This window comes from Trichechus manatus, unplaced genomic scaffold (assembly GCF_000243295.1).
Source record: "Trichechus manatus latirostris isolate Lorelei unplaced genomic scaffold, TriManLat1.0 scaffold00118, whole genome shotgun sequence".
NCBI classification, from domain to species: domain Eukaryota; kingdom Metazoa; phylum Chordata; class Mammalia; order Sirenia; family Trichechidae; genus Trichechus; species Trichechus manatus.
Window position 1 is genome coordinate 565,914 of NW_004444054.1, and position 27,541 is coordinate 593,454.

A 27,541-nucleotide genomic window follows, 5' to 3' on the forward strand; every position below is an offset into this window, starting at 1 on the left:
GGGTCCTGTTTCATTTTTTTGCAGATGGATATCCAGTTTTGCCAGCACCATTTGTTAAAAAGACTGTCTTTTCCCCGTTTGATGGACTTTGGGCCCTTGTCAAAGATCAGGTGACTGTAGATAGATGGATTTACATCTGGGTTCTCAATTCTGTTCCATTGGTCAATGTATTTGTCGTTTTACCAGTACCAGGCTGTTTTGACTACTGTAGCTGTATAGTAGGTTCTGGGGTGTAGTATTTTATCTGGCTATTCTAGCTATTCACAACATCAGGGAGGGTATCCATATTAGTTCACTTTGTCATTTTCCAGAACCACTATTGCCCTAACTGGTTGGTTATATTTAGGAAGACTGTTTATTTGGTATATATATTAATATCGTAACCATTGACTTTAATGAATTCTTTGTTTACAAGTGTCTTTTTTACTAATTTTCCAGGTATGGAATCATATCATCCAAAAACAGTGACACTTTTGTCTGCATAAATGAGCCTTGAGATTTTTTATATCTCGTTTCCTTACTTTGTTAATTGCTTCAGTGAATTCCTCTATTGGGCATTCCTGCATTATTCCTCACTTTTTGAGTTGGGTACTTTTAAGAAGAGTTTTTCAAATGTCCCAAAGCAATTAATTTATCATACGTGACTTAAATGTTTCAGTTTGCATATTCACTTAATGAGATGTTATAGTGTAGTTATTGTGTCATGATGTCACCAAAATGCCATTCTTACAGTAAATCACAAGAAGTAATACAAAAAATAAAATACAAAAGTGACATTTCTAGTTGAGCATTTTTTCAATACAAACTTTTATTCTTCTAGATTGACTCTTCTGTTTGTTACTATTTACTTCAGTGTTTGGTGATTATCAGTTAATATCAGGGTGATACAAAAACCACACATAGGGCCCCCTCCCACCCCCTACCCCTCCCCACCCATATGGAAAGATAGAAGTTACAAAAGAATATTTACACGTGAGGGAAATAAAATTCCAAATCAGTCAGGAAGAATTATCTTCTACTATCATAATGTATGGAGCCCTGGTGGGGTTCAGCTGCTGACCAAAAGATCAGCAGTTCGAATCCACCAGCTGCTTCTTGGAAACCCTATGGGGCAGTTCTACTCTGTCCTATAGGGTCGCTATGAGTCGGAATCGATGCGACGGCAATGGTTTTTTTTTGTTTGGGATTATAATTTATATGGAGCCCAGGTGGCACAATGGTTAAGTGCTCTGCTGCCAACCAAAAGGTCGGAGATTCAGACTCAGTCAGTGGCTCTGCAGGAGAAAGACCTGATGACCCACTTCCTTAAAGATTATAGCCTAGCAAACCCAATAGGGCAGTTCTACTCTATCACATGGGGTCACTATGAGTCGGAATCTACTCGATAACTCCTAACAACAACAAAACACCATTGTTAGTAGAAAGCCTTCAGTTTTATTATATCAAATTGATTCTTGAAACCCCTTCAGACTCTTTTTAAGCAAAAGATTCCCATGGTTAACCATTATGTGATGCGCAATGGAAGATGTCATTTTTAACTATGTTCTCAACTCTTAAGAGAACTTCCCTTGCTTTTCACAGAATCTGTTTTAATTCAGCACCTTTTTTTTTAACTACATGATTCTGTAGTATGGTTCTACTCTTTTGTGCTGTGTATAGTTCAGTGTGGTGTGCAGGCAGCTGATATTGAATATGTTGTGGTTATTTTCTTTATGATATTAAGTACAGAATACCTCTCTCCAAGCAGGTATGTGGATAGGTTTAATCAGTTCTTTAACATACTTGTAAAATATGCCGGTGGCGCAAAGCTGTGTCTTTTGTGACTACATTTGGTGTTTTAGTAATTTAATGTTTAATTTTATTTCTAACTTTCTATACAATTTAATGTCCTGCTGCCTTTACTGGTAGTGATGCTTACTGTTACACATGTTTTATTCTGAATGTATTTAAATAACTGGGTTGTCTTCTAGCTCACATCAGCTCAGATACATGGACAGAAATTTTAGTGCTACAGCTTTGTATTATAATAACCTCACAAAATTGGAAACCCTTATGAGAAAGTTACTTTCAAAGTGTAAATCCTGCTATACAGTTTCTTAACTGGCATTGGATTGTTTTTGGTAATCTTTTACCATGTGTTCAGCCTTATAGACATTCTACCTTTTGTCTCACTTATATACCTACTTTGGTGTCGGAATCTCTCCTTTCACCCCATGCTACACCTCTCCCTCATACTAATGCTACTAAAAAGCGTAATGGTTCCCCTGTCTATTGTAAGATGTAGGAATTGGACAACTGTATAGCATTTTGGCTAAGAGCACAGATTTTGGAGTCAATTAGACCTGAGTCTGAATCTTGATTCTGTTGTTTAATAACCTATATTTGTCCTTAAAGGAATTCTTTTTGGTCTTTTAAAGTTAGTTTCCTCCTCTATAAAATGAACATACCTACCTCACAGGGTTGTTGTGAGGATTAAATAGACTGATGTAGGTAAAGCACTGGATTAGGGCCTAGCACATGAAAAGTACTTTTGGTATCTGTATTTGTTGCTATTCTTTAATTTAAAGGTAGTAAACGAATATATTCATCTTTGGTGACTTGGGCAGTTTCTTGTTGGAAAAGCTTAGAGACTGGCTCTAGGAAAAACTACCTAAATGCATTTCATATTAGGTCAGTGGGGAGTATTGATTCTTTGAAAATAGCTTAATAATCCTCCCAGTTTTTGCTATATAGATTAATGTGCAGATTAAATGTATAATACAGAGTTAGATAAAAGCAGAAGTGTGGAACAGGCTAAAAAAAGTAAAAAGAAAAATTAGGCTCATATATTAAAAAATAACTTCTTTATAAATTTTGTTTTTTTTTTTTTTAAGTTTTCTGTTAGATAAATTTAAAGACATATTTGAGAATTCCTGGTTCATTTTAATATCACTGTAGTAGGCATTGTGTTATAGCAAGAGGAGTACTAGATTGGGAATTTGAGACTTGGGTTTGTTTGAGTCCTGGTTTTACTATTGACTTTGCCACATATGTCCTTGGTCAAGTAACAAAAGCACCATACTTTAAATTCTGATGTGTACCATCGTGCTTATAACCTGACCTACTTCACTTACCTGCTCCTGCTCACTTAATTGCTCGAAAATCACATGAAATAATTTTGTCTGGACTGTTTAGAAAGTATAAAGGGTTATCCAAGGAAAAGTTAAGTGTTATTTTGGTTCTCAGCTTTTTGTTGTTGTTCTGTATATTATCAGAAAACATAGAACATTAGCGTTTTATGAGTTATTAGAAATTGAAATCATATCCCTGGCCAGAGGCATTTTGGTAACTCTCCTTGGGTTGTGAGGTAGCAGTATTATTTCAAAGGCACAAAGGTTTAGGCGTTTCCCAAAGAGTCAGAAAACAGTACCTGGAGAAGCTAATTTTTCCAGAAGTATAGCTGGGGTGCTAGATACCCGTTTCAGTCTCTGCTCATAACTGATCACCTCCATTAAGCCTTTGATGAACTCTACTCAGCTTTAATTTCATCTGCATTTATGCATCTAGTTTGCAGTATATTAATTTATATTTGTGTATTTTTGAAGTCCGTTTGTGTCGTTTACACGAGACCTGGTCCTTGTTTTCTCAGCTAGCTTGGAATCTCCTGTAGGGTAAAGAGCATGGTCCTTTCCCTTTCTTCACAATACCTAAGAGAGTGGGCTCTGCCTCTGATGGTTTCTTATTACTTATGGTTTCATAAAACTTTACTAGAGCATAATTCTTTTGGTGTAATTTTAAAAAGTGTGCATCTGGGGAAATTTTCAGTTGTTTCAGTGTATACCTATTTGAATTAAAGACAGAAGGCATCAAAACAGTATACGGCTTGATTAAAAAAGTGTGGTGTTTAAGCTACCATGCACTTCAAAAAAGCATTACTTTTTTGCTTTTTTTCCAAATAATCCTGTTGATTGTGTTTGGTTGATAGAAATCTAGTAAATCTTCATTAGATAGTTTTAATTTTTAATACTATAATCTTTTGAAAATGAGTGTTTGTTGTTAATAGTCATACTTTTAAAGGATACTTTAAATAGGCATTGCGCTTTAATAAAAGAAAGTCTCTTTTCCACTTCCCCTTTAAATTACTTTATTAGGTTACTAGTGACTCTTAACTATCAAAATTTCTGATGTAAACCTTGATATGGAGGAGACTGTTCTTGCATTACTTTTGACAATTTATTTAGAAATGCCTACACTGAAAAAGAAACTTCTTTACACTTGCACTGATGATGGCTTTCTCTAACACAAAACGAAATTATATCCTTCATCTTTGCACTTCACATCTGCTAAAGATGATGTTTCTTCCAAATTAATGTTTGCATTTTATTTTCCAAATTTTTTCCTCTAAAACTGATAATGATGCCACTAAGAACTGTTTTTACATCTTCTTCAGGTCTGTCGTTGTCTGCTGGATCTTCTCCTTTGCATTCCCCCAAGATTACTCCACATACGTCTCCTGCTCCCAGAAGAAGAAGTCACACTCCAAATCCAGCCAGTTACATGGTGCCTTCTAGTGCCTCTACACCTGTTAATAACCCTGTTTCTCAGACTCCATCTTCCGGTCAGGTGATCCAAAAGGAAACTGTAGGTGGAACGACTTACTTCTATACGGACACAACTCCAGCACCTGTGACTGGAATGGTATGTCTAGATTAAAGTAGACATTATAGCACTCTTATAACAGTTCCTTCTTATTCATGAAGAGGTTTACCCTTTCTTACTTTGATGTGGAAAAAATGACAAATTTAATTTTCTAACTTAGATGGGATTTCTAGTCTCTTCCTATCTCTTCAGAGTCATTTACTTCTACCTTACTAATAACTCTTTCCTTTTGGACAAATCTGGTCTAATCAGAAATGAGATTATCTTCATGCTCTAGTTTAGTACTTTATGGCATATTTTACTTATGTGGTCACCTAGTATTCCTGTGAGCTGGTGTGGATGTTTAGTGACATTTGTTTATAGGTATAGATAGTTTTATCTTTAGTAAGAAGTTGGAGAATGTAGATGGTATCTTATCAGTCATTTTTGAAAGCAAACTGATAAACTCTTGCCTCAGTGATTTAATAGCTACATCTCTGGATAGTGCAGTGAGCATAGTGATAAGGGGTCATTGCTAAGGAGGAGAAGGCTCAGGCCAAAGGGAGACATGGCTGTGGATGAGGAAGGAGCTACCAAAGGGTTGATGATGAAGAGAGACAAGAACTATGAAACAAAAACATGACTACAAAGACCAAGAGAGGAAGAACATGCCCAGAACAAAGAATTCTTCTCAGAGTGAATAAGTGGTGCGGGAAAGGGAAAGGAAGAGAGAAAAGCATTGTCATGTTATGTTAATTGTACCTTTTTAGGTTCATTATTTTGCCCATCTTCAAAAATTATTTTATCAACTATAGAAAAATTAGTAGATGAAGACCTCCTGAATAAGAAAGCCAAATACAGTTAAATAATGGACCCTGGTCTAAACCTTAGACATTTGACATAATCATAGAAGACAGACTTATATGAAAACTATATTTAGATTTTAATAAGCAGATTTTGATCTTCTAAGTTAAATATTTATTTTGATTAATATTTCACTGAAACACAATTTGAGTGGAAAGAGAATAGGTTTCAGAGGTGGGAGCTGTTTTTTTAAGTCTCAGTTCTGCCATCGTTTTTTGGCTCCTGAATCTGAGGAGCTCTGAGACCATTTTCCCGTTTGTAAAATGAGGATAATTATACCTAACCACCTTTGAGGGATAAATGTGGAACATTTATACAAGTATCTATAAATCGTATAAAATGCTTTTTAAAATAAACTAGTTAATAGTTTCTTTGGTCAGAAAACTTTCAAAAGCTATCATGGGACAGATGGCTGAACAGAAGTCTAGCAATTGGGGTGTAGAGACTTCCCTTTGTTCTTTCAAGTAAGAATTCCATCAGTGGTGTACTTTTTTTGTTTCTTTATCATATTTTATAATTATTTACATTTTGATTTCATGATATGTGTAGAAAGAGCAAATTTAGTTTAATTTATGAAGAGGTTGGTCACAAAACTGTCTCAGCTATTTTTATAGGGATTAGAGATGGCATATTTTTATGTTTTTACCCTTCAAGCCACTCTGACAAATATTCTCTTGGTAACCCTGAGGTAGTTAAACCAAGCTGTACCATCCAAAGCAGGAAAAGGAGGTATTATTCTCCCTGTGGGTATAGATTAAAGGAAACCTTACGAGTATTGCAAAACCACTTCTTGGATGAAATCCAGAGCAGGATAATAATCTGAGGGCAACGTAGATCAGTTGAATTCATTTTTAAAAGAGAGGGGGGAAAAAAGTTTGTTTCAGCTTTTAAAGTGAAAGAATAAAAACAACAGAAGACATATTTTTAAATGTACTTTGATTTTGTGTTCATGGACCAGTGAAGGGCAGAATGAGGCAGAGGAAAAAGAGGAGGAGAAGGGCTGGAGTAAGTGTACAAGCAGAACAATGAAAGACAAGCTAGAAGCAGATTTAGTGACTGTTGTTGTTTGCTTAGAAGGTAGATAGACTAAACAGATTGTTGCACCCTTCTGTTCGCTTACACTGCTGAGTTGAGAGTAAGTTGGTCCTCCTTCCTTTTGCATTTTGAAGTGTTTATAACAAGTATATAAATAGCACTTTGTTTAGATTGGCCACAAAAAGCCATCAAGAGGGCAGTTATTTGGCAGCCACAGCAGTGTTACTTTCATTATCTGAATGTACCCAAACACCTTTAATATCTGCTTTCCTCCTCTTCCAGTTGCTTTTAAAAAATTCTACAAACCGTTTGTGTCACATTTCTTCTGAAGAGCTACTTTTGCCTTCTCAGTGAAACTTACATTTTTATTATTATTATTATTTATTTATTTTTATTGTACTTTAGATGAAGGTTTACAGAACAAGTAGTTTGTCATTAAACGCTTAGTACACATACTGTTTTATGACATTGGTGAACAACCCCACGACATGTCAGCACTCTCCCTTCTTGATCTTGGGTTCCCTATTACCAGCTTTCCTGTTCCCTCCTGCCTTCTAGTCCTTGTCGCTGGACTGTTGTGCCCTATTAGTCTCATTTTATTTTATGGGGCTGTCTAATCTTTGGCTGAAGGGTGAACCTCGGGAGTGACTTCATTACTGAGCTAGAAGGGTGTCTGGGGTCCATACTCTCGGGGGTGAAACTTACATTTTTATTATTTTTGAAGAAAATTTTTTTCTCATTAGATTTTAAAAACTGAATATTAAAATATAAGGTTATTTATTTTTAAAATGAACTCATTCAGAAAGTATACTGGTAACAACTATTCTTTGAGGTGTTTAACTCATTCTCATTTAAAGATTAAAAAATTTTCAAAACAATGGTAAAGCTTATCAATTGAGAAGCATTGGTCATTGCATTTCCGCCCCCCCCCTCCCTACCTTTTTAGGTATTTCCAAACTATCATATTTATCCTCCAACTGCACCTCACGTTGCTTATATGCAACCAAAAGCAAATGCACCTTCCTTCTTCATGGCTGATGAACTCCGACAGGTATGCTTTCAGAATTCATAGTAGAAATACTTAATGTCTCCTGTGCTTTAGGGAAGAACTGGAGGAAGAACAGTGGTCTTTTCAAGTCATGTTGTTTAATCAGATTTGCTCTACTACAGCAGATAGAATGTATGACTTCCAATTGGTATATTTGTGTAAGGAAACCTGGTTTTCAAGAAAATACCAAGTAATTATGTGTTAGAATATAAAACATTGAATATTTGTTTAAATGGGTCACCTTTCTACGTTTTATTGCCTTTGAATCGAAAGGACTTCTTGAAGTATATAAATGATTTATATGGTTTCTAGCCTTCAGACAACTTTCTGCTAATAACGTAGGTTAAGAAAAAGTAATTTGGCCCAGAAATGAACCTCATTTTAAGAGAGCCTATTATCGTTTTACAAAGTAAGTTTTATAAAATAACTTAGTGTTTTATTTTTGTTTTTTTGGGGGGGGTTTTGGTTGCGAACAGGTATTCTTCTATAAAAAACAAAATCGTTTAGTGTGCAGAATTTCAGTTTACACTCAGATTCTTAGAAATATTTTCATTTCACAGAAATAAGTTCTACCAGTAAAATGTTTATAGAGTGAATTACTGATCAGCTTATCAGCAAACCTTGAGTTTTTAACCACAAAGATAGTCAGTCATGGGCTTTGGGTTATAACATAGCTGCTTAAACCCAGCCTTAATTATGGGCACATTTAGCTAGGACTAGAATTTAAACATTTTACCATCTTTAGAAATGCTATTTCATGATTTCAGCATTAAAGACTGTGCATACCAGAAATGTTATTAGTTATGTTGTTTAGTTATAATAGGAAATCCAGATTTCAGAATCTATGTTTAGATGTAAATATACTTGTTTCCCTTTTTTTAGGAGCTGATCAACAGACATTTAATAACAATGGCACAAATTGATCAAGCAGATATGCCAGGTAAAAAGTAAAGTGACTCATCCTTTCTTTTAAAGGATATTAAAATTTGTATGTAGTTCTGTATGTTTTTATGCATTAAAATAGTTGATTACCATTTATGAACATATTTCTTTGAAATCTATTTAAGAAGAGTTCCATGGTGCCATTGTTCATCCACTTTATTTCAGTCAGTTTACATTTGATAATATTCCAGTTTAGCAGAAAGTGTAGTTAGTTGCATGGTGATTTATTTCACTGTGAACTAGAATATTATCTTAGAGAACTTAATAAAGCATAGGTACTTAATGAACTTCTAATTTTGAATTACACAGAGGGCTTAGGGAGAGGGTTATTGTTATTATAATGAAACTACTATGTGTGCCAGACAGTGTGCTAATTAAGTGCTTTACATGCCTTACTTTATTCCTCACAATAATCCTGTGACATAGGTTCTTATCATCTCCATATTACATATGAGGAAGACTGAAATCGACAAGGGTAATTTACCTCTAGGACCAATGGCTATTAAATTGCTGGCTGAGTTAGGATTTGAACCCAGGTTTTCCTGACTCTACTACATGTTTCTCAGAGAACATTAAAATCTCTCTGTCTCCTAGCTTACTTTATATGTAGCAAAATTAAATATGGTCTAATTTAGCAAAACTTTATAAATAATATAGTGGGAATAAATTTGCCGTAGAGATAATCTCAACACCTGTTTCTGATCAACGATTAGCGCAGTCCAATGTACATCTTCTTGAAGAATTAAAAGGAATATGTTTGGCTATTATAGCTTCAGACCCATCTTTCCAATTTAGATGGAAACTGGAGAGACTTATATGTCGTAATCTTTGAAGTGTTCATGTTGGAAAACTTACTGATTATTTAATATTCTGTTTGAGACCTCAGCCAGGGCAAAATGGAAAAGGAAAAAGAAAAATTGGATGCAGAAAGATTGGAAAATAGAAAACAAACCTGTCATCTGCAGATGATATGATTGTAGATTAGACAATATTTGAAATAAGAGTTTAGGAGATGGCTTGATATAAGATGAATACACATAAGTTTCATTTCTATAGACCAGTAGCCAACAAAAACAAAAACAAAAACCCATTGCTGTTGAGTCAATTGTGACTCATAGCAACCCTATAGGACAGGTTTCCAAGACTGTGATCTTTGAGACAGCAGACTGCCATATCTTTCTCCCATGGAGTGGCTCGTGGGTTCGAACCACTGTCCTTTCGTTTAGCAGCTGAGTGCCTAACCACTGCACCACCAGGGCTGCTGGGACTAGTTGCAAATAACTTCAAAATATAATTAAAAGAGAAGATGCTTGTCTTAGTTCTGTAGTGCTGCTATAACAGAAACACCACAAATGAATGGCTGTAACAAACAAATTTATTTTCTCACAGTTTAGGAGGCTAGAAATCCAAATTCAGGACTCTGGCTGTAGGGGAAGGCTTTCTGTCTCTGTCTGCCCTGGGGGAGGGAGGGACGTTGTCTCTTCAGATTCTGTTTTTTGGTTCCTTGGAGATCTCCATGTGGCTTGTCATCCGTCTTCCCCCATCTCTGCTTGCTTCCTTGCTTGTTTAACCTCTTTTATATCTCAAAAGAGATCAGATTAAGACATACCCTAAATTGATAACTACCTCAAGTAACATAACAAAGACAGCCCGTTCCCAAATGGGGTTATAACCAAATGCATGGAGGTTAGGATTTACAACACATATTTTGGGGGAAGACAGTTCAATCCATAACATTTTACCATTTGGTCCCCCAAAATTCATGTCTTCACCACATGCAAAACACATTCACCCCATCACATCATCCGAAAAGTCTTACCTCCAAGTCTAAAATCTCATCATCTGAATCATCTAAATCAAATATGGACGAGACTTTAGGTGTAGTCCACGCTGGGGCAAGAGTCCTCTTCATCTGGGAACCTGTGAAATCTAGAATAAAAGTTATCTGCTTCCAGAGTACAATGGTAGAACGGGCACAAAATAGACATTTCCATTATAAACGGGAGAAATCGGAGGGAAAGAAAGGATAACAGGCACCAAACAAGTCCAAAACCCAGCAGAAAAAATTACATTAGCTCTCAAGTCTTAAAAATAATCCTGTGTTCTCTGAGACCATCTGGACAATGGCCCTGCCCTCTGGATTCTGGGTAGAGGCCTCTGAGCCCTGGGCTTCAACCCTGCCTTCCAGGCCCGCTGGGATGGCAGCTCTGCTCCCTCAGCCTTAGGCGGCCTCATTTTCCTAGTCCATCTAAGTGGCGACCCGCACTGCCTTACCCCTAGCAGGCCGCGTTTTCTGCCCCTTGGGCATAGCAGCCCCGCCTCCTCAGCTTTAGGCAGCAGCCCCATCCCCCTGATAAGTCGTAAACAGCAGTCCCACATTCTGGAACTGAGTTGGTGAATGAAGATCTATCTCTTTGTAACCTAGGAGGTCGTGGCCCTACCCTTTGAAACTGAGGCAGTCCTGCCTTGTGTGCTCCTTCCAACAGTTTTGCTGATCTCTGAGCTGCTCCAAGGATGGTCCTTTTCTTTTCTTGGAGGACAACATATGTAGCTCCTTTGGCCGGTTTTCTACCTGTAGAATTCCAAGAGGCTGACGGCGTTCTTTACTTCGTTCTTTCTCTGTCCCCTTCAGTCTGTGAGTTTTCTGCTCTGGTAGTTGCTTAGATCCATCATTCACAGGCCTAATCTCTTTAACAAAAGATTGTGTAGTGAAGTCCTTGGTGAACATTCTAGGATATGTGTCCTTAGTTTGTACAAAAGAATTTTCCAAATTTTCTAAGTTTTGTTTTCATTTTGCAAGGTTCATTTTTTTTTTTAAATTTTTTTACACTTTTTTTTTATTGTTGTAATTAAATGAAGTTTACATTTCAAGTTAGCCACCCATACAAAATTTTTATACATGCATTGTTATGAGACCCTTATTGCTCACCCCATTCTGTGACAGCACACTCCTCCTGTCCACCCCTGATTCCCCATGACCATTCAATCAGCTCCTAACTCTCTCTGCCTTCCCATCTCACCTCTGGACAGAAGCTGCCCCTTTGGTGTCTTGTATCTACTTGACTAAGAGGCACACTCTTCACGAGTATCACTTTATGTCCCACAGTCCAGTCCAATCCCTGTCTGAAGAGTTGGCCTCGGAAATTGTTTTAGTTCTGGGCTGATAGAGAGTCCAGGGGCCATGCCTTCCGGGGTGCCTCCAGTCTCAGTCAGACCATTAAGTCTGGTCTTCTTACTAGAATTTGAGTTCTGCACCCCATCCTACTGCTCCTTCGGGGACCCTGTGTTGTGTTCCCTGTCAGGACGTTCATTGGTGGTAGCCAGGCACTCTAGTTCTTCTGATCTCAGGCTGATGAAGTCTCTGGTTTATGTGGCCCATTCTGTCTCTTGGGCTGATACTTTCCTTGTGTCTTTGGTGTTCTTTGTTCTCCTTTACTGCAAGTGGTTGGGACCAATTGATGCATCTTAGATGGCCGCTTGCAAGCTTTTAAGACCCGATACGCCTCAGCAAGGTTCATTTTTAAATCCGTCTCTTTTCTTTTACGTTTTACTGTAAGTGGCAAGGAAAGACCCCACTACCCCTGTAAGATCTTGCTTATTAGAAATCTCCTCAGCCAAATACAGGCCATCTGCCACTTATGATGAGGTTCTGTTCCAGTGATGTCAGTTGTGACCAAAATTGAGTACCTCTTAAGTTTTCGTTATTATTGCCTTTTATTATCAGTATCTTTATAAATCCACTCTGTAAACATCTGCAAGTGAACGTTCGAGATTGATAACATCAGCAAATTACGAACTGCAACGTTGTATATAGTATATATTACTAACAATAAGATGTACCAAAACAAAACAAAAAACCACAGACCATTGTAAGTGCAGTTCATTGTAACTCGAGTATGTCTTAAGTCAGAGACTACCTATATCCAAGTTCATCACTTACAAGTTCTACCTTTCACCAAACATTTGAACATAATTCAGTAAAGTTCTTTGCCAATGCATGAAAGCATCACCTTTCCTCCATTGTCCAATCACATGTCCATCATTTCCTGTTAAAGTCTTACCAGAAGCACATTTAACATCTACATGTCTAGCAACAATCTGTTGCTGGTGCCATATGTAGCCTCTAAAATGATAGAGACTTTCTCTGTGGCTCTCCTCACCTCCTTCTGAGCCCTCACCAGAATTGCCTTTGATGTCCATAATTCTACCAGCAGTCTCTTCAGGGCAATCCAGGCTTTTACTGTTAGGCACCTTGAAACTCTCCAGCCTCTATCCATTACCCAATTCCAAAACCACTTCCACATTTTTAGGTATTTATTAGAGCAGCAACCCCACTCTCGGTACCAAATGTCTTAGGCTGGCTTCTCTAGAGGAGCAAAACCAATGAAGCATATATATAACTATATATAGAGAGATTTATTTCAAGGAAGTGACTCACACAATTGTGGAGGCTGGCAAGTTCCAAATCTGTGGGTCTGGCATCAGGCTGGAGGCTTCTCCTGACTCACGTGGTTGCAGGGGCTGAGGAGCTCAAAATCTGCAGGTCTGGCAGCAGGCTGAAGGCTTCTCTAAGAACTGGAGGGCAGACCACAAGAAAAGTGCAGGATCCAGAGAGAGAGCAAGCTTTGCCAGAACATCCATATATATTGGATGCAGACCTACCCCTAAGGAAACTCACCTTTCAACTGATTGACTACTCACTTCAGATCACAAAATGGAGGATGGTTACATAATATCTGCCAAACCACTGAGAATCATGGCTTAGCCAAGTTGAAACATAACCTGAACTATCACAATGCTATTTACAGTGGTTTCAGAATTTCAGTGCCTCTGCAACAATGGGCTCAAACATAGCAACAATTGTGACGATGGTGCAGGACTGGGCAGTGTTTCATTTTGTTGTACGTAGGGTCACTATGAGTTGGAATCGACTTGAAGGAACCTAACAACAACAACAGGAGTAAATACAATAAAAGATATGTAATAAGAAGTATTAAGTAGAACTTAAGTAAATAGAGTAAAATACTGTACTCATGAATAAAAAACCAGTTGCTGTGGAGTTGATTCCAACTAATGGTGACTCAGTGTGTGTCACAGTACAACTGTGCTCCATAGTGTATTCAGTGGCTGCATGTTCAGAAGTAGATCTCCAGGCCTTTCTTCCAAGGTGCTTCTGGGTGGACTCGAACCTCCAGCTTTTCAGTTAGCAGCTGAGTGTGTTAACCATTCCAACCACCTCTGGACTCCATATTTATGTTCAGGAAGGCATAATATGCCATTTTCATGAATAGAAAAACATAATCATTAAGATACCAATTTTCTTGAACTGATCTATAGATTCAATGTAATTTCAGTCAAAAGCGTAACAGAACTTTTCATGGAATTTGTTAGTATTTATCAAAGAGTAAAGGACCAACACTACTCAAGGCATGTTGAAGAAGATGAGTAAGGAAGCTGTATATCTATATGGGGACAGGTGATGGTTTGAGTCTGTAGTAACTAAAACAGTATGGTAATGGCACAGGGATAGACAAATTGATTAGTGGAACAGACTAGGGAGGGAGAGTGCAGACACATTCCTGTGATAGAGGTTGCATATCATGAGGTAAGGAAGGAGTTAAAGAAAATAATTTTCTATATGGAAACGATAAAATTGGATCATTATCTCAAACCAAATTAAAATATCACCTCCAAATAGATTAAAAACTTAAATGTCTAAAATGAAACTCTGAAACTCTTACTGTAAAATATAAATAGATGGAGTCAACATTTCAGTAGATTAAGATTTTCTGTATAGGATACACAAAAATATAAAATATTGATAAGTTTTACTAAATTAAAATTATAAATTAACAAAAGATACCTTACAGTTAAAAACAAACAACAACAACAAAAACTTGGAAGAAGATACTTGCAGTCTACACAACTGACAAAGGATAAGTATGAAGAATATAAAAAGAACTCTTATAAATCAGTAAGACCGTAAAGAACCAATTTGACAAATGACCAGAGGATAGGAATAGGAATTTCATAGAAGAGTATAATCAATAAATAGATGAAGAGATGTTGAACATCATTGGTAATTAGGGAAAGACATATGAGGTATCATTTTACAACTAAATGATTGGCAAAAAATTTTAAACCTGAAACTGAAAGGATTAGAATATGTATCTACATGTTCTTATATATATATTACTGATGGTAGTATAAATTGGAAAACCTGCAGCCACTTTGAAAAACTCCTTAAGTTTAACATCAATGTACCCTTCAGTGTATCTACTTCTAGATATAAACTCCTGTATATTTTCAATTGGAAAATGTACAAGATGTTCATAGCATCACTGCTCAAAGTAGCAGAAACCGTGAACAATCCAAATGCTCATCCAAAGGACAGTGGATGAATTTACTGTGATATATTCACACAATGGAATATTATACAGCAGTTTACATGAAGGCATTATACTGACATGCAACATCATGGAAGAATCTTAGCAATATAATATTAAGTAAAAAATGTAAGTTGCAAGAGACTAGATATAGTGTGATACCTTTTATAAAGTTAAATGACTAAAATTGACATATAGGTATTTATATATATGCATATATACATACATGTATACATATGTATGTACATAATATACTTTTGAGTAATGTGTATAGATATACAGTAAAACCTGTGAAAGCCGGAACCTGTGTAAGGCCGAAACTTGTCAGAGGAGGAAAACTCAAATATTTTCCACGAAAACAAGCAATAGAAAAGTAGCAAGACTGCACCCTGTAAAAGGCAGAAAACTTGTGAGGCCTGGAAAAACAAGGCAGTTCTATCGAGTTCCAGCTCTCACAGGTTTCACTGTAAACTATATAAAAAGGAAGGAAAAAGAAAGGGAAGGCAGTAGTTGGTAGAAAGGACCGGTACAGTTAGATCTAGGTTAATGTTAAGGTGTTTTGCATTGCTGTCAATTATCTACAATTTGCAGGGTTGTAAACTATTTTTCAGAGAACCCGAGTCAGACACCTGAGGAGTATCCTTTAGGTAATGCATAGGTTTCCACTGAGGCACAAAATCTTTTCCTATACTCTGTGGGACTCAGCATGGCTTGCTTGAAGTGGATGCAGGGATCAAGGGAAATGAGAAAGATTTTTAGTAATTGTCACAATTATATCTCTCACTCAATCTCTTTGTCACACATAAATACCACTGTTGGCATAATACGTTTCAAAGTCCTTAGTAGTATGGCATTTAGGCCATAAACGGTTAAGTGCTCAACTACTAACTGCAAGGTTGTGGTGCGAACCCACCCAGAGGCACCTCAGAATACAGGCCTGGTGATGTGCTGCTGGAAGGTCACAGTCTTGGAAGCCCTGTGGAGCAGTTCTGCTTGCACACGTGGGGTCACCACGAGTCAGAGTCAACTCTGTGGCAACTAACAACAACTACAAAGTATGGCATTTAAATTTTCTGTGATCTAATTGCAATGTACTTTTTTCTGCTTTATCTCCACTATGCCGCTACGCTGTGGTATGCCTACGCTCCTACCCAACACATGAGATTTCACCATTCCTGAACGCTGTGTACGCTCTCAAGCCTCATTTTATTGTTGTTCTGCTTATACATAAAGCTCTCTTTCCACTCTGTTTAGCTCATTGAAAGCAGTCTTTCATTTTGCTGTAAAAATGCTAAGTCTCCTACAAGGCCTTTCATAACATCCTTGAGAATGACTCCCTTCTCTGTATATCCACTGTGCGCTGGTTCTCAGATTGTGATCCCTTTATCATTATCACCTAGGAGCTTGTTATAATTAATTCTTGGGCCCCACTGCATGCCTACTTAATCAAAAACTCTTGAGAATGAGGCCTAGCAAACTGTTGAAACAAGCCTCCAGATGATTCTGATGTGTATTAAAGTTAAGAACCACTGATGTAGTGAATTTTGCTTCTTAAATCACTGTTTTGCCTTGTAGGAGCCCTGGTTGCACAGTGGTTAAGCACTTAGCTGCTAACCTGAAGGTTGGTGATTCGAACCCACCATCTGCTCCATGGGAGAAAAATGTGGCAGTCTGCTTCCGTAAAGATTACAGCCTTAGAAACCCTATGGAGCAATTCTGCTCTGTCCTTTAGGGTCACTATGAGTTGGAATGGACTCAACGGCAGTGGGTTTGGTTCTTTTGGTATTTTGCCTTGTGTTATATTTAGTTGTATATAATCTGTATCCTTTATTTTTCTTAAGCCTCTTGAGGATAAGAACCCATGTTTCATAATACGTACTACATGCTCAATACATTTTTACTGATGTTAAATTAATTGCTTTCTTTATTAAGTGCTTCTTATGAAGTAGATGGGCAACAAAACTTACCCATTATTTTATTTCTTTTTGGGAATTATTTAAAAAAAAACACAACAACAACAAAACTTCATTGCTGTTGAGTCGATTCCAACTCATAGTGACCCTAAAGGACAGAGTAGAACTGCCCCGTAGGGTCTCCAAGGCTGTAATCTTTACGGAAGTAGACTGCCACATTTTTCTACCACGGAGCGGCTGGTGGGTTCAAACCACCATCCTTTTGGTTAGCAGCCAAGCACTTAACCACTGTGCCACCGGGGCTCCTTTGGGAATTACACTGATTGTTCAAATAAAAAAAAAAAAAAATGGGCAGAAGTAAAAGTTACGGCCATAGTCACTTGGATGTATACTTCCCTTATACCATCTTTATTTCCATAGAACATGCCACTTGACCTAAGTTTGACAGTAACATTGAATCAGTGTATGTTTGTTTTGCACTGCGGTCACCGTACCACCTAGGGGTTAAGAGCACAGACTACAGAATCAGTGTGCCCTGGATTTGAATCTCTGCTCTCCTTTTAGCTGTGTGGTCCTTATTTTCCTTATGATGAAATAGAAATCTGTCTTAATTTTCCTAGTGCTGCTGTAACAAGAATACTACACGTGGTGGCTTTAATGAACAGAAATTTATTTTCTCACAGTTTAGGAGGCTAGAAGTCTGAATTCAGGGCGCCAGCTCTAGGAAGGCTTTCTCTCTCTGTCGGCTCTGGCAGAAGATCCTTCTCTCTTTTCAGCTTCTGTTTCTCGGTTCCTTGGGCATCTTCTTGTGGCGTTGGCATCTGTCTTCCCCCCATCTGTGTTGCCTTGTTTCTGTGCCTAATCTGCTCTTTTTATATCTCAGAAGTGATTGGGTTTAAGATACATCCTACACTGATATGGCACAAACATAATAAAGAAAACCCTATTCCCAGATGGGATTCGTCCACAGGTGTCCAAAAAACCCCAGACCCACTGCTATAGAGTGAATTTCCAACTCGCAGGGATCCTATAGGACAGAGTAGAACTGCCCGTTAGGGTTTCCAAGGCTGTAATCATTACGGAAGCAGACTACCATATCGTGCTCCCACCGAGTGGCTGGTGGGTTTGAACTGCTGACCTTTTGGTTACCAGCCGAGTGCTTAACCTCTGCGCCACCAGAGCTCCTCTTCACAGGAACTGTCACTGATTATAGAAAACAGGTTAAAAATAGTCCTTTGCTTTTGCCAAATACTTTACACTCATTATCTCTTAGTTCTCACAACAATCCCATAAGGTTATCTGTTACGGATCGAAATGTGTCCCCCAAAATATGTGTCGTAAATCCACAGGTATTTCTTTCCAGTTGGTTTTCTGTACATACACTGCATGTCCAGTAATCTGCTTTTCATGTAAAATATCTTGAGCATTCCTAAGTCATTCATGACGGTTCGTGGAAGCTGTCCTGTTGGAAAATGTAATTGATTGTATTTGAAGCATTAAAAAAAAAAAATGCTTGTTTTTCTGGATTGTAAACTAATACAGTGAAACCTGCAAAACCCAGAACCTGTGTAAGGCAGAAACCTGTCAGAAGGAAAACTGAAATATTTTCCACCAAAATGAGCAGTAAAAAAGTGAGGAGACTGCACCTTCTCAAGAGCAGAAAGCTTTCAAGACCCAGAAAAACAAGGCAGTCCCGTTGAGTTCTGACTCTCACAGGTTTCACTGTACATATTCTAGAAAATAGGGGGCAGTATAAAGAAAATAAATTGCCTGTAACCTATAGAGAACCCACTCACTGAATGCATTTGGTGTACAGCTTTCCAGTCTTTATATGAAACACCAAAATGGGATTTAAGATGCACAGCTTTTAGTGCCTAACAATATATCCTGAGCAACTCCTGTGCATTATATACTCTTAAGCTTGATTTTTCTTAGAGTAGCATGAGCAGCATGGTGGGAAAGTTGTTTTTGTTTTTTTCTTTTTGTTAAGGATTAAAAGTATGTTATTCCACTGAATGACTGTATTGTAACTATAACCTGTTGATAATCAATTCCGTATTCTTAGGCATTTGCACTTTCAGTTTTTTCCACTATTGTTAATAAACCACATCGATACTAGTTGCATATCTCTATTTCCTTAGGATAAATTCCTTGAGTTGTACTTAATGAGCCAGGCCTTGGTTTTCAAGAGTTTTGATACAGATTGCCATATACACACATACTCACACACACACATACACACACATACATATATACACTCCCCAGTTTAATGTTATTTGTTTTGAATTTCCTTTGCTTTAAAAAATAAGAATTTGTATATTTAATTTTATTATCTAAATATATTTTGCACAAAATAAAATATATAAAGAAACAAATCTACTTATACTCAATATCAGAATCAGAAATGTTTAATATCTGTAATTGGTAGCTCAAATCATTGGCTAATAACTGAGAAATCAAAAATTTATATTGTACTATAAAAGATAGGAAATAGTTTTGTGTATGAGGTTTAATTGCCTTTGGTTGTTTTATACTGCCTGTTTTTATTGATCCTGAAACCATGTTTTATAGGATTATTATGAATGTAGACACTGTTCTGTAATAAAAAAGTGTATTGTGATACATGAGTGGTTTATGGTAGCTTTGATTTCTCCTTTATTACTGTGAGATATTTACGAGTATATGCAATTTAAAGTCATCTTCCTATGAATTACTCTAGCCGTCCCTACAGAAGTTGACAGCTACCATAGCCTATTCCCTCTAGAACCACTGCCACCACCCAACCGGATACAGAAATCGAGTAATTTTGGGTACATTACATCTTGCTACAAAGCTGTAAATAGTAAAGATGACCTGCCATATTGCCTTCGGAGGATACATGGTAAGCAAAAGAAATTATCCTCTTTTATAAGCATGTTATCAAGGCTAAGATTATTCAGACCTTCCCGAATATCTTGATTTATTTAATATTTGGCTTTCAAGGGCAGTAAATAAGTTAATTATTTTATTTGGAAAGCAGTACCTAATAAGTGATGTATAATGGCTTTTTCACATTTCTGATGGAATAAGGAGTGGTATTGTTTACAGTTTACTGCAGTAGAAAAACTTTTTTTTTCAGGTTTTCGTCTTGTTAACACAAAGTGCATGGTATTGGTTGATATGTGGAAAAAAATTCAGCACTCAAATATTGTAACCTTGCGGGAAGTATTTACCACTAAAGCATTTGCAGAACCTTGTGAGTAATTGGTGTAATTGTCTTTCTGCCGGGGTGGTGGGGACTTTGTTATATGAAGCTAGATTGCAGTAATGAGTGTTTGTGTTTTATTTCAGCTCTTGTGTTTGCATACGATTTCCATGCTGGGGGAGAAACTATGATGAGCAGACACTTTAATGACCCTAATGCTGATGCCTATTTTACAAAGAGAAAGTGGGGTAAGAGAAAGATGCAAGAAAGCTTGTTTTGACAAATCCTGCTGCTCTCTGGAAGAGTAGTTTTAAATTTTAAAATAAATACAAATTTATCTCTGTAATCATTCACTTATAAAGAAGTATCTCAAAGAAATGGAGTTGATCTGCAAGAAATTAGGAAATAATGCATTATGTGTGTTTACTGAGATTGAGATGGGTTATGGAAGACTCACATCAATATCTGATCTTTGAAATAATGATAAAAAGCTTTTTCTCTTAAATTGTTCTTTTAAAGATATTAAAGATGATTTGGAAAATTCAGTAAAGTAAAAAGGAAAATAATCTCTGTAGCTTCACCTTTTTTTTTCCCTGTCTATCTTTGCATTATTATGCTTTTTTTAAAATCATATTTTTATCTATCATGATAATAACTAATTTCCCCCTAATTTTTATATTTTCTGAATATGATTTTAGTGACTCTCTCATAGTCTGATGTGACAGTATCATTTATGTGCTTGTTTCCCTAAACAAATGCTTTTGTTTAAAGGTGTAGGATTCCGTGTTACATAAGGAATCAGTCTTCAAGACAGATTTTCAAGTAACTTAAACCTGAGTTTTCTTTCTTTATTTTAATGTGGTAAAGTACATATAACAAAACATTTATGATTTCAACCAGTTTCTTTTTTTGCCCCTTAACTTAAAAACTTGTTTAGTAATTCAAATTTGGCAAAGGACCAAAATATTTTAATTATATCTAACAAATGTTTATTAAAGGGTAAATATTTTTAGAGAAAAAGTAAATCCATTTCGAGATGTCTGTTTATCATTAATTTATGTTTTTGAAGAAGGTCTAATTTTCTAGTTTTGGAGCAGAAAAAAAACATTGCATTCTTAATTATGGTTTTTAATTTTTTAAAGATTTTTCTTGAATACATACCGATAGAAATTAAGGGGGCGTGGGGCTTGAGTCCACATTATACTGTCTTTCAGATTGTGGCTCCTTTATAGATTCTAATTATGGATAAAAGTATATTACTTCTATCTATGGACTGGTGACTTTGCTTTCTGACGGTTGAAAGAAGAAATTTGTGGTTACATGGCTGTTTCACATTAAAAATCTGGTCGTACGGTGTGGTTAATTTTTTTCCCTTTTGCCATGTCATCTGTAGACACATGCATAATTTTGTTGAAGGGGATGTGGTATAACTTTTCCTATAGATAAACATGGTTGTAGTTGTTCAAGTTTATTTTAGTAATAACACCTGTGAAATGACTGTTGGTTTTAATTTATAGCTCGGTTTCTCAACCTCAGCACTGTTGACGTTGGGGCCAGATTTGTTGTAGGGGGCTGTCCTGTGCATTGCAGGATGTTTGGCAATATCCCTAACTCTACCCACTAGGTGCCAGTAGCACCCTCCCTTCCCCCACAGTAAAGGCAACCAAAAGTGTCTCCAGACATTGCCAAATGTCCCCAGGGGAGGGGAGAGTTCACCCTCTCTGAGAACCACTGATTTATAGCATTCCCTGTCAGGTTTTTTTTTTTTTTTAGTTTTTATCTTAATTGTTGTTTTTGGTGTTGACTGATTATTTGATACATTGATGTTTACATTTTCATAAGAATCAGCCCTTTCTCTAGTATTTCAAGATATTGCTTGAATGATTGTAACTCCTAAAGGTACTATATTATGTTTTAATTTACAGCAACTTCTAATACAAGGCAATCCTTTGTCTTCCCAATGAGTATATTTAAAAAAGAGAAAAATATTGGCCAATGTTTGTATAAACTTTCATTGACATCGATGAAAGTCTATTTTCTTATACTATGTAATTTTTAAGCACAAATTTGAAAATCATGTATTTATTATAAGAAACACATTAGTTTAGAAAATGGGAATAATAATAATACCATGCCACATAGAGGCTGATGACAGGTTTAAACAAGTTAATGTGGATAAGGAATCTGGCACACAGTAAGCACTATGTGTTTGCTACAACTGTTACTTTTTCTTATTATCATGTTTCACTAAATAGTTAAATTTAACCTCTTCATATTCATCTTTGACATTGTCTTGGCATTTATCACTAGAGCCACTTTTTGAGTCCTCTTTTTTTCAGAGTGTCTTATCATCAGTTCCATCTAAGTTGAGAGATAGCAGTGTTTGAATTTTGTTTGTGCTTATCACTGGAAATTTTATCCCTCCATAAGTGCCCATTTGCTATTTATTATCTTTGCTATTAACCATTTAACTCTGTTGCTTTTATACTTGATACACAAAAGGTTTGTTTACAACCATATGAACCCTTGCATTGATAAGGTTATATCCTTGAGTTAATTATAAAATCTGGGTTAAATTTATGTGCCCTTCTTTTCTACTAATTTAAGTATTAGCCCAGAAATATCGTCAAGAAGCACTTACAAGAGTTGACAGAATCCAGATGACTACTTTTAATGGTAGGCCAGATTACGTTTGTGTTTCATCATTACACATATGTGAGATTCAGTTTTTTACATGTATGTTTGTGTAGAGTGGATATCATCTTACCCTAACTGGCATGGCTGTAACAGAAGAGGATGAACAACGTAAGGAAAAACATTCACCGTGAATGGTGGTTTATTGTTGTTGTTGTTGGCTGCCATCGAGTTGGCCTCAGACCTGAGGCAACCCCGTGCACAATAGGATCAGACCATTGTGATCCATAGGGTGTTTTCATTGGCAGATGTTTTTGGAAGTAGATCACCAGGCCCTTCTTCCTAGTCTGTCTTAGTCTGGAAGCTCCACTGAAACCTGTTCAGCATTGTAGCAACACACAAGCTTCCACTGACAGGTGGTGGCTGTGTGTGAGGTGCATTATCCAGGAATCAAACCGAGATCTCCTGCATGGAAGGGAAGAATTCTACCACTCACCTACCACTGCCTGCATAAATAATGGTAGAGACTTACTTCCCTTAATCCACAGAATGAACAGCTCTCACATACCTAAACAATTACGTAGACTAGTATTACCCACATTTTAAGTAAAATAGCAATTTCTACATTTACTGTTTTTAATGAAAATTTATATTTACTTGGCATAGAAATATAAATTCATACTTTAAATGATTTTATTCTTCAGTAATTATAATGGTCACAGAAAAGAGCATTTTCAGTGAGAGCTTTGCTGCTGCTAACAATATAAAGGTAAAATATAAATAGGAAACTTTGGGTTTGTCTCTGAAGTTCTTACTAATAGAACTAAACTTCTAAAATACATGCATTGAAATATATATATGTACATATACATGGATATGCTGTGCCATGAATAGACATGACTTTTGATAATTTTTAACAAATTTCTTCCTTTGTTACTATTAAATTCCTTTGCTAATTTTGGTTTAGATTTTTTTCCGTTTAATTTTAGTTGAATACTTAAATGGAGATATTATTTTTAAATTTATTTGCTTTATAGGTCAACATGATGGACCATTGCCCAGACAGCATGCTGGATTATTGCCAGAATCTCTTATTTGGGCGTATATCGTCCAGCTAAGTTCCGCATTGCGTACCATTCATACAGCAGGTTTGGCATGTCGAGTTATGGACCCAACAAAGATTCTGATAACTGGCAAAACGAGGTACTAGCATTTTAGTTTTGGCTTCTTTATTCAGCATCTAATCTTTGACAGCTTAGTAAACAAAATATGATGATTTTTTAATTCTACCTTTTCATATGCCCCATCCAGAAGAACTGCTGTGACTTTGAGTTCATGTGTAAGTTAAAAAAATGTTGAATTTTTAATAAAATACCTGGTTAATAGCCAAAAATCTTGGTAAGAGGCGGGGAATTGTGTGTCGTTAGGGTTGGTGGAGTGTAGAAGTACTGTCAGTACAACTTGTAGCATGAGTCAGAATCACCTGAGGAGCTGTTTTTTTTTTTTTCTTTTTTTTTTTTTTTTGGTGAAAATATACACAGTAAAACCCACTCCATTACACAGTTTCTAGACATAATGATCAGTTACAATGGTTACATTCTTCACATTATGTCAACATTCTCCTTATTTCTGTTCTAGTTGTTTCACCTCCATTTACTTACTCTCCCTGTCCCCCACCCCACCCCGCTTCTCTTCTGTGCTTTAAAATAGCTGTTGACCCTTTGTCTTGTATAGAATTTTTTTTTTAAACTAATGCAGTACTTAAGGATGACAGTCTTTACTCTTTGGGTTAAACTGTTACTTTGTTTAAAGGTAACTTCAGGGGATAGTTTTGATTCAGGACTTGAAGAACAAATTAGGGCCATAGTCTTAGGGATTCCTCCAGACTCAGTAGGTCCAGTAAGTCTGGATTCTTTAAGAATTTGAAGTTCTGTTCCACATTTTTCTCCCTTTTTATCAGGTTTCTTCTATTATGTTCCTGATCAGAACATTCCATAGTGGTAACTGAGCACTATCCAGTCTTCTGGTCTCAAGGTGGAGGAGGTAGTGGTTCATGTAGACAATAAGTCCTGTAGTCCAGTTCCTTCTCTGATTCTTGGGTCACCTGGATGGCTTTTTAGACACAGATTGCTAGGCTTTACCCCCAGAGTTTCTCATTTAGTAGGTCTGGGGTGGAGCCTAAGAATTTGTATTTCTGTCAAGTTCCCAGGCCGTGCTGAGGCCGCTGGTTGGGTTCCATGCTTTGAGTCCCACTGATGCAGAGTTGTGTCACACAGACCTTGACTTCACCTGAGTTTTATTGGAGTTTCTGTAATTTGGAGAATAGTCTTGGGCAGCACAGCATAAAGAGCTCTAGACCTGGTACGAGGTTATCTGGGTTTATAGGCTGGCTGTGCTAGTTACTGTCTGTATGACCTTGAGCAAGTTACTGCTCTGTGTTTTGACAACCTTTTGAGACAGGTATGCTTAGTATCTAATACAATCTTCATTTCCCTCATTTATAAAGTGTTAAATTTCCATTCGTATATAATTAAAAAAAATCTTATTTTAATCTGTTTTCTTTAAATTCTCTGGTCCTTAAAGGTTGCGAGTAAATTGTGTTGGAGTTTTTGATGTTTTAACATTTGATAACAGTCAGAATAATAATCCATTGGCATTAATGGCTCAATACCAGGTGAGTAAGAATTAGCATGGATACTTTCTTAATAACTTAAAGCTTGATATTTTTTAAAGACAAATTTTATTTTAAAGTATTTCACAGTTTTTATTCTGGGAGTAGTCTCTTGTAAACTTAGAAAATGTTTTTCTTTAATCACTAACATTTTCAGTGTAGAGCCTTATAGTTTGTAATATACAGAATTGATGATAGTGTCAAACTCTGGCTGTTCAGAATGAAATTCTATTTATGTAATTAAGAAATTTATCTTCAGCATAGATTAAAACAGATTAGTCAATTGAATGGGTTATAGTAAATGACATTTTACTTTTCTTCATACCTTTATCATGTTAAAATCACACCTGTTTCACTTTTCGAACACTTGTCACACTAGTAATCATAAAATTTTAGAAATATTCTCAAAGGAATGTTAGTGGATTGTCATTTTCTACATAATTCTTTTCTTTTTCTTAGTCAAAGCCTATCACTTACTGTACATTATCAGAATTTGATTATAGTCGGATTCTGTTTTAGTCTTGTTGATTTTAGGTCCTGTTATGTTCTTATTTTTTATTTCTTGATTGAGATGATAAAGTATAGTTGAATAAGAACCTGTCTCTGCAAGGCGGCATTAAGATCAGTTGCATTTGCATTGATTAATCTGTACAGTTACCCTGGCTATTTAAATATTTCATGTCATTCAGCTTGTATTACAGTGCTTCACCACATATTTTGGAGGATCTACAATTGACATTTTAAGACAATTTTAGATCTTTTTGTGTGAGAAGTTTTGTTTTCTTTGAAAATTAACTTGAATAAGGCAGAATCTCTTAATTACATGGAGAAATAAAGGAAAACACATTCCCCATTGCTCAAGGCTTTTCAGCTTTTTTTGTTTAAAGCTTTGAAAAAAAGATTTTATTTCACTTTCCTGGAACATAAAATTTCAGAACAAACAAGAAAGAAAGGGCAGAATGAGAAGTAGAGGCTGGATAGTATTTAGTATTCCAATTTGGGCATAAATCTCTTCTTGTGCTACTGAATCACCAAAAAACGCAATCCCCAGATTACCAGCACTCACTCACTTTCAGTTGTATGCACTTTTCACATCATCCTTCCCTCCCCTCTGGCCCGCCGAACCTCGACAGCAGCCAAGCTGTCCTGGTTGATAGTGCCATCTTGTGAGTAGTACAGGGATAGACCCTGGCTTTTCCCAACCAGTGCTTTCTTCTGCCTGGGGGTTTTATTCCTTTTTATCATTTAGGGTGGTTGTTTCTTAGCTTCTTTCCTTCTTTCTTCTATTTACCATTGCCCTCCAGTTGATTCCAACTCATAGACACTCAATAGGACAGAGTAGAACTGCCCCATAGGGTTTCCAGGGCTGTAATCGTTAACAATAGCAGGTTGCCACATCTTTCTGCCATGGGGCAGCTGGTGGGTTTGAATCACTGACCTTTCAGTTAGCAGCCGAGCACTTAACCAGTGCGCCACCAGGGCTCTTTGTCTTACATTTAGTGCTAACTAATTGGCTTTGGTTACTTTTTCTTCATAATCTTCGTGCTTCGAAAAGTGACCGATTATGATTGTTAAAGTGCAAATAATCTTCATATATCCAGAAAAATAAGATTAAATTTTTGAGAGGAAATTAGACATTATTTAGAACCAGTGCCATCAGCCTCCATTGCAAGTATCTGGAGACCCCATGTCCACATAACAGAAAACAAAACAAAGCACACACTTTACAGTAGCTCTTCATTCTTCTCTGAATAGCAGGGTTGTGTTTTAAGTTATTAGTATAAAATAAGGCTAATTTCATTTTTTCTTTGAGTGTCACAGTAGTATTATTCTTTTGCAAATGTACGGTGTGTCAGTTATGTTCTGGTTCTGTAGTTACCTTGAAAAATAAACTCTTCTTAAGAAAAAATATGCCCTGAGTTCCAAACAATCAAATGGTGAGGTAAACATTACATTAAATAAGCATTTGGGACAACTGCTTTGTAAGTCGGGAGCTGCCTTCATTCACCAACTCAGGCAACCTGCAACCATTTGTCACTTTTCTTTATTTCTCAGCAGTAAGGAATGTATCAAGTTTTCTTTTCTTTTGTGCGTGTATGTATTTATGTGGAAGATTTTTGTATAGTTTATTGTAAAGTATAGGAGAGAATTAAAGATAGCCCCACAAAGGGGGAGTGTGATTTTACAGAGAAAAGGGTACACGAGAAAGGCACTGTTTCTTGTAGTCTATTTTTCATAGTCTGTTTC

At 36.6% G+C, this 27,541-nt stretch overlaps 1 protein-coding gene across 12 annotated transcripts in view; it reads left to right on the plus strand.

Annotated features, from left to right (window-relative positions):
* The window catches only part of PAN3 (poly(A) specific ribonuclease subunit PAN3), a 179,423-nt gene that overhangs the window by 126,736 nt on the left and 25,146 nt on the right, over nt 1–27,541 (plus strand). For 11 of the 12 annotated variants that reach the window (XR_002825269.1, XR_002825270.1, XR_002825271.1 and 8 more), the window contains 8 exons: nt 4,430–4,677; nt 7,463–7,567; nt 8,447–8,504; nt 19,525–19,686; nt 19,924–20,040; nt 20,136–20,237; nt 23,661–23,826; nt 25,207–25,297. Coding sequence is in view for 9 of the 12 variants with exons in the window: in XM_004384143.2 (XP_004384200.1) it covers nt 4,430–4,677; nt 7,463–7,567; nt 8,447–8,504; nt 19,525–19,686; nt 19,924–20,040; nt 20,136–20,237; nt 23,661–23,826; nt 25,207–25,297 (1,049 nt within the window). In the remaining 3 variants the exon portion in view is untranslated. The remainder of the gene's footprint in view (nt 1–4,429; nt 4,678–7,462; nt 7,568–8,446; nt 8,505–19,524; nt 19,687–19,923; nt 20,041–20,135; nt 20,238–23,660; nt 23,827–25,206; nt 25,298–27,541) is intronic. The other variant, XM_023738497.1, reaches the window with a different exon arrangement.